The sequence below is a fragment of the Ammospiza nelsoni genome, chromosome 25 (genome assembly GCF_027579445.1).
Source record: "Ammospiza nelsoni isolate bAmmNel1 chromosome 25, bAmmNel1.pri, whole genome shotgun sequence".
Taxonomy (NCBI): Eukaryota; Metazoa; Chordata; class Aves; order Passeriformes; family Passerellidae; genus Ammospiza; species Ammospiza nelsoni.
This window is the reverse complement of record NC_080657.1, coordinates 5494916-5501598: the sequence shown is the minus strand read 5'-3', so window position 1 is coordinate 5501598 and position 6683 is coordinate 5494916. Positions and strand designations below refer to the sequence as shown.

The following is a 6683-nucleotide window of genomic DNA, read 5'->3' as shown; positions in this document are numbered from 1 at the left end:
TGCCAGGAGGTGACTGTGCTTCACATGATTCGCATCCTACAAGTGTGCAGATAATGCTGAATGTGCCACAGGGATGCTGAATCGAAATTAGACTACGCACGGGCAGATTTATTGCAAGAAACTTTAATTGCTCAACGTAGCAAAAGACTTAAAGTTGATTCAGAGGAAAAAATAGAGGGGAGAGAGAGAGAAAAGCAAGACTGTCATTGCACCAACTGAGCAGCAATTAAGATAAGTTCAAGTGAACTTATCAATATACATTTTCATTGAAATAAAGTAAGTCGAATTAAGACATTTCAAGTGAAAACTTGACTTTGATATTGAATCCTGCGCAGTTTGTGCAGTTTAAACATCCCCGGGGCCAGGGGAGGTGCAGGGGGACACTGCCTGTAGACCCTGCCTTCACCCCAGGTGCCCGCCTCACCACATCTCAGCCCCGGAGACTTTTCCCATTCCCAAGCACTTTCCCCCGGATCTCTCCTTGCAGAGGAACGCGAGGATTCCTCCGGGGAGGAGCGGGGGGTCCCGGGGGAACACTGCCTGCAGACCCCGCTGTGCTCGCTGCCTTCACCGCAGCCTCACGGCATCCCAGCCAGCGACTTTTCCCATTCCCCGGCACTTTCTCCCCGGGCAGAGGAACGCGAGGATTCCTGCGGGGAGGAGCGGGGGGGTCCGGTCCGCGCCCGCCCCACGCGAGCCCGGCGTTCCCCGGGGGCGGAGCGGGTGACGCGGCCCGGGTTATAAAGCACCTGCCGAGCGCCCGCCGGCTCCAGACGCAGCGCGGCGGCTCCGCTGGAAGAGCTGGCACGGCAGGAGAAGGAGGAAAAGCCCAGGAGAAGCCGCAGAGCCGCGGTCATGGGCAGCCACCCCGCCGTGCTGCTGGCGCTCGCCCTTTGCGCCCTGCTGGAAGCCGGTGAGCCCCGGGATGGAGAGGGGCTCGGTGCCCCGGGGGTGCCCGCAAGGGAGGGGCGACCCCCTGAGCGGGGAGGGGGCCGGGGGTGCCCGGGGTGGGCGCGGAGACCGTGAGGGACCCTCGGTCCGGGAGCCCCCGGGGCTGTGAGGATCCCACCGGGACCCTCAGAGGGGACACACGGACGGTGCCTTTAGAGAGGACCCTCAGGGGGGACACATGGACGGGACCCTGAGGAGGAACTCACGGACGGGACCCTCAGAGGAGACACTCGGACGGGACCCTCAGGGGGACGCACGGACGGGACCCTCAGGCGGGACCCTCAGGGTGGACACACGGACGGGATCCTCAGGGTGGACACACGGACGGGCCGCTCATCCCTCCCTCCCTGTGCTGCTTGCCGCAGGTCTGGGCCATCCCCCGGCCGAGTCGCACCTGGCCGCGCGGCCGAGGAGCAAGCGATGTTCCTGCAACAGCTGGCTGGATAAGGAATGCATCTACTTCTGTCACCTGGACATCATCTGGGTCAACACACCTGGGTGAGCAGAGCGCGGCGCTCGGGGAGCTCTGCTGATGGGCAGGGGCTGTACCTTCTGCTGGACAGGGTGGGAAAGGCTCCCGGTGCTCCGGCAGCACCTGCTCCAAGGTGCACGGCCAGCCCTGAAGGGGACGAACCGTGCTGCTGCTGCTCGGGTGTTTGTCCATCCCCGGGGGTCGGGGTGATAGCACAGGGCGCTGCTTCCTCCCGGGCTCGGCTTTTCCTGAGCTTTGCACCTCTGCAAGCCTGCAGCAACACCGAGATGTTGTGGCCGCGAGTCAGAAAAGTTCCTCTCCCCGCTCGCTTGCACGCGTAACCCCGGCTGCTGCTGCCTGCCAGGATTGTTAATGAGACAGGGGTGGGCTGGCACTGCGGGCCGAGGCTGCCAAGTCCTGCCCTCAGGAATGCCGGAGCAGCTTTCCCAGAGCTTGCAGACCAATGGCCATGGCACTGGAGCACAACACACGCGCTCAGGTGTGGTTATAATCGTGCTCGCTGACATGCATTTACAACTCGCTGCTTGCTCGGGGAATAGTTGCTTGCAGTCGCTGCCAATGCTGCAGCCTCTGGGAGAGGAGATTGCCATCAGAGATGGAGCAGGAGTGTGCTGGCAGCTCTGGGAGCAGGCTAGGAGCACCAGAACCTGCTCTGACTCCGAGACACGTTGGGCTGTGCAGTGTCCTGTGTGTTAAACCTGCGGAGAAGGAGAGCCCTGGCACCTCAGCCATGCTGGGGTTGCTGGGCTGGGCCAGCCCTGCTCCTCAGAGCTCTGCCACCCATGGGAGCTCACCCAGTCCATGTGGCAGGCCTTGCGTGGGCATTTGAGCTGCTGCAAGGAGAGAAAACTCCCATTCCCAGCCAGCACAGAGCAGCCATCCCCCAGCAGGGAGGGGTGGTGTGCGACAGGAGCTGGAGTTTAAAGCTCAGATCCATCAGTGACCTTTTCACCTTCTGTCTATAGATGAGTCTTTTATTATCCTGGCACTGGCTTGGCTGCCTCCCAGGACCCTGGTACAAACCTGCTGGCCAATAAAAAGCTGGTGGCACAGCTGAATTCCTTTGTTTTTCCCAGGCACACCGCTCCCTACGGCTTGGGCAGCCCGCCAAGGCGGCGCAAGAGGTCGGCGGGACGGTGCGAGTGCTCGCACTCCAGGGACAGCATCTGTGCCACCTTCTGCCACGGCAGGCCTGGGTAAGGCTGGGGGTGTCCCCGGGGGTGTCTCCAGGGATGAGAGACAGGCAGGGCTCAGGGGCTCACTGGGGATAGCTCTGTGCCAGCAGCTGGGACTTGTCTGTGGCTTTTTTCTCCCTCCTGAGAGCCCTGGCGGTGTCACCGCGTGGGTTGGGTGTGCAAGGGTCCCTTCAGCAGCTGAGAGGCAACAGTGTCACCTCCATCCCTGCTCCTGCTGCTGCTGCCAGGAGGCTGGGGAAGCTCTGGGTGTGCCGGTGGGGATGGTGCCTGTGAGGGTGTGGGGCTTTGGGGCACCAGTGTCCCCTGCTCAGAAGGGAGAGCTGGCAATGCTTTGGAAGTGGGGACAAATGAAGGTTTGGATTTTTGGGACAGCAGTGTCCCCTGCTCAGAAGGGAGAGCTGGCAATGCTTTGGAAGTGGGGACAAATGAAGTTTTGGATTTTTGGGACAGCAGTGTCCCCTGCTCAGAAGGGAGAGCTGGTAATGCGCTGGGAACAGGGTGTGGCGCTTTGGGACACCAGTGTCCCCTGCATGGCTCAGAGGGAGCAGAGGAGTGCTCCAAGCAGCCAGATGTTCTGTGGCCACCTCTGTTATGGTGCCTGTGGGGTGTCAGCTCAGCTCCAGCAGCGCTGCTGAGGGGAGTGAAGTCGCTGTGGATATCTGTCATTAATTCCACAGCCAGGCAATAGTTACAATCTCCAATCATTCATTTTGCCTGTGAATAGAGGAGCTCTGGCACTAGGGAATAGCAGTCAAAGTCAGCCTTGAATAGCTCCCAAATAGCTGCAATTAACCCTTCAGAGCCGTGCATTCAGCTGTCTGTCACCGGGCCAGGCTCCCCCTGAGCTCCCCGCAGCCTGGCTGTGGGTGGCTCAGGCTTCTCCTCTTGCTCTTTAGGTACCTCCAGAGTCTGAAGCTCCCCGTGAGCTCTGGAGCATCAGCAAGGTCTCTGCAGAGCGGTACCACAAGACATTCCCCTCACGGGCTGCTGAGAGCTCTCAGGTGAGCAGGGCGCCTAAACCCACTCTGAACATCCCTCATTAGCACTTGAAGATGTGATTGTGGCCCCAGGCTGCAGCTCCCTCTTGGATCTGACCTTCTGCCTCCTCCAGGCTCCTCTAAATGAGGAGGATTTACTGTTGCTGCTCTCTGTGGCACTGAAGGCTCCATCTGAGGAGCCAGGGCTGTGTGTGCCCCTCCCAAAATGTAATTCTTGGTTGGAATGGGGAGTTGGGAGTTCCTCTGATGTGGGACAGGCAGGTGGGTGATGGACAGAGGAGGTAGAGGGGGATGGCATCATGTGGGAAGATAATTTATGGGGCAGCGACTTGGGACCGAAGGACAAAGCTTTGCTAAGCCCACATCAGGGAATTGTGGGGAGAAAGAGCAACTCCAGGAGTATAACTGAGCTAAAGGGAGGTGGCAAATTAATTAATAAATCAGAGGCAATGGGGATGCTTTCTGAAAGGCAGATTTGGGGAGGCAGCACTTTGGGTTGTCTTTGAATCCTCTGACACCTCGTTGGGCTTGGTGGAGCTCCACTGTACCTTAATGGAGCTGTGGGCAGAAATTCCTGCTCCTCCTTCCCATCTCCTGCCTCCCAAAAATTCCTGCTCCTCCTTCCCATCTCCTGCCTCCCAAAAATTCCCACTCCTCCTTCCCCATCTCCTGCCTCCCAGCAAATGGTGGTGAGGGGCAGACAAATGTGATGCTATGGGGTGCTGAGCAGGGGACAGATGGGCTGCAGAGTGACCACGGTGTCCCCTCTGTCCCCAGGGACCTCAGGGTCTCCAGCCCACGCTCCAGCAAACACCAGCAGCGCTCGCAGAGGGACACACAGCCACCAGCTCTGCCTTGGGAAAGAAACATCTGGAAGAAGAAAAGATAAGAGACAGGAGCACACCAAGCTCACCAGAAGAATTTGGAGTCCTGTGGGTGCCACCAGCTCTGCTGTCAGTTGCTAGAGCTGAAGGGAAGGCCGTGAGTGGAAGGGAAGAAGGTGGAAGTCTCCGTGTTCCTGCTGCATGAACCAGCGCTCAAGGGACTGCTGCAAAGGGAAAAACTGTCTGTCCGTCCAGTCAGAGAAGTGTCCTGGAGCTGAATCGTGCCTTTGTGGATCAGGCAAGGGTCGTGCTGGAGCAGCACCAGCTGGACTGTGCCCTGGAGGCCTCAGCAAGGGCTCAGCCAGGGGAACAGGGCTGGACCAGGGACTGTGCCCTGGAGCCCTCAGCCAGGGGTTCTGGGCAGGGCTGGAGCAGGCAGCACTGAGCCCATCACTGCCCTGAGCTCTGGAGCTGTCCAAGCCTGGCCCATCCAAAGGGGTTTGCTGCTTGCTGCAGTCAGGGATGAGCTGCCTCAGCCCAAGCCCACCTTTGCACTATTTTCTCCTGTCAGTGCCCATGGCCCAGGCTCCCGTGGTGGAACAGCTCCCATTTTGTGTTAGAGTTTATTTCATCATCCCCTGGAGTGAGCTGAGCAGTCAGGGGCACTAAGTGGCTGAGAAATCCCTGGGGTGGATTCCCACCTTGGCTGTGGCTGAGGGGCAGGATCAGCTCCCCCAGGGATGGCACCAAACCCCGCTGGGGCTCAAGGGGGGCTGAGCTTGTGCAGGAGCCCCCAGAGGCAGGGCAGGGTGAGCAGAGCCCTGGTGAGGGTCAGGGACCCCTCTCATCTCCTTGGACATGCCCTCAGTGAGGATCTGCAGCTCCTGAATATCCCAGCCTCCTCCCAGCTGGAGAGGGCACACAAAGCCTGGCCTGGGTCAGCTCTGAGCCAGCTCTGCACAGTAAATGAGCAGTCAGAGCCAGCAGGTCACCCTGGGGAGGGGAATGCAGCCAGGTGGGAATGATGAGGAGGGAAGGACTGGTTGGAACAGGGGCTGGGTGGTCTCTAAGGTCCTTTCCGACCCAAACCCTGTGATTCTGTAAGGGAGCACAGCCCTGCCTGAGTCGGGCTCAGGTTTAAACCCAGCTCTGCTGGCCCAGGGGAGGGAAGGAAACATTTGGGACAAGCACTGAGTGCATGCAGAGCCTGGAAACCAAGCTGGCAGGCAAAGGCAGCCCTGGAGCTGTGTCACAAATGCACTTTTGTTTGCCTGGGCAGACTGAGCTCTGCAGGAGCCAGGGCTGTCACCTGGGCAGGGCAGGTACAGAGCTGCTCTCCATTCTGGGTCCCTCTGCTGCCCAGTACTGCACAGGAGCTCTGGAGAGGCTGCTTGAAGTTGGTGGTGGACCAAAACCTGTGGCTGTGGCAAGTGTAGTCCCAATGGACAAGAAAAAGAATTCCTTGATTTTGCTTTAAGCCCCAGAGAGGGGAAAAAAAAGACCAATTGATTGTATTGTGGGTGAAAGAGCAGATGAATCATTTGGTCCCCAAAGCTGCAGAGAATCTGTTTTTATCTTCAACCTTCTGAAGGTTGGAGTTACTCTAAAAAAACCAAAAGAAGAAAATCCTGAAAGGGTTTGTTCCAGAGGAAATTTTGCACATGGTTTAATGTGAGTAATTTAAAATAAAACTACTGCTGTAAAGTACTCTGTCAATCTCCTCGTGTGTAATGTCCCACCCTGAGTGACTTACGGCACACCTGCCAAATGTAGCATCCTGAAATCTGTATATTTATTTAAATCTATTGATTTTTTTAGGCAGTGACTTTCATTGTATAATTTGTAATAAATAATGACAACAGTCAATGGTTTCCTTCCTTATTTGGTGGCTGGGGGATGGTGGGTGAGGTGAAAGACGGCCAAAAGAAATGGGAAAGGGAGTGGGAAGGGGAGGTTGGGAACGGTCCTGGGCACATTTCCATTCCAAGTGAACCCATCTAGAATCCTTCTGGCTGACTCAAACACTCCTTAACTTCAACACCTTCTTCCTTCCTGGATGTCTCTGGCAGCAGGGATGTGGAATTATCCCAGGTTTGTGGATGTGGGACCAGTTTGGATCCTCATGCTGAGGGACCCTGGTGGTGTTTGCCCATGGTGGGGTTCAATCCTTCCCCAGCCCAGTGGCTATGGGGTCAGCAGGGTAGGGACTGAACTTTAGATC

At 57.7% G+C, this 6683-nt stretch overlaps 1 protein-coding gene across 1 annotated transcript; it reads left to right on the top strand.

Moving 5' to 3' along the window:
• Positions 1-792: 792 nt before the first annotated feature.
• Positions 793-6311, top strand: EDN2 (endothelin 2). The gene is made up of 5 exons (XM_059488759.1): positions 793-913; positions 1317-1449; positions 2521-2640; positions 3537-3641; positions 4416-6311. The coding sequence occupies exons 1-5, from the start codon at positions 856-858 to the stop codon at positions 4525-4527; spliced, it is 528 nt and encodes a 175-aa protein (XP_059344742.1). The 5' UTR covers positions 793-855; the 3' UTR covers positions 4528-6311.
• Positions 6312-6683: the final 372 nt, after the last annotated feature.

Bases quoted from the DNA above. Each gene is read 5' to 3' on its own strand.
- EDN2 (XM_059488759.1), top strand. From the start codon at position 856: ATGGGCAGCCACCCCGCCGTGCTGCTGGCGCTCGCCCTTTGCGCCCTG. The intron at 914-1,316 runs GTGAGCCCCGGG...TGCTTGCCGCAG, and splicing joins TTGCGCCCTGCTGGAAGCCG to GTCTGGGCCATCCCCCGGCC. The intron at 3,642-4,415 runs GTGAGCAGGGCG...CTCTGTCCCCAG, and splicing joins GGGCTGCTGAGAGCTCTCAG to GGACCTCAGGGTCTCCAGCC.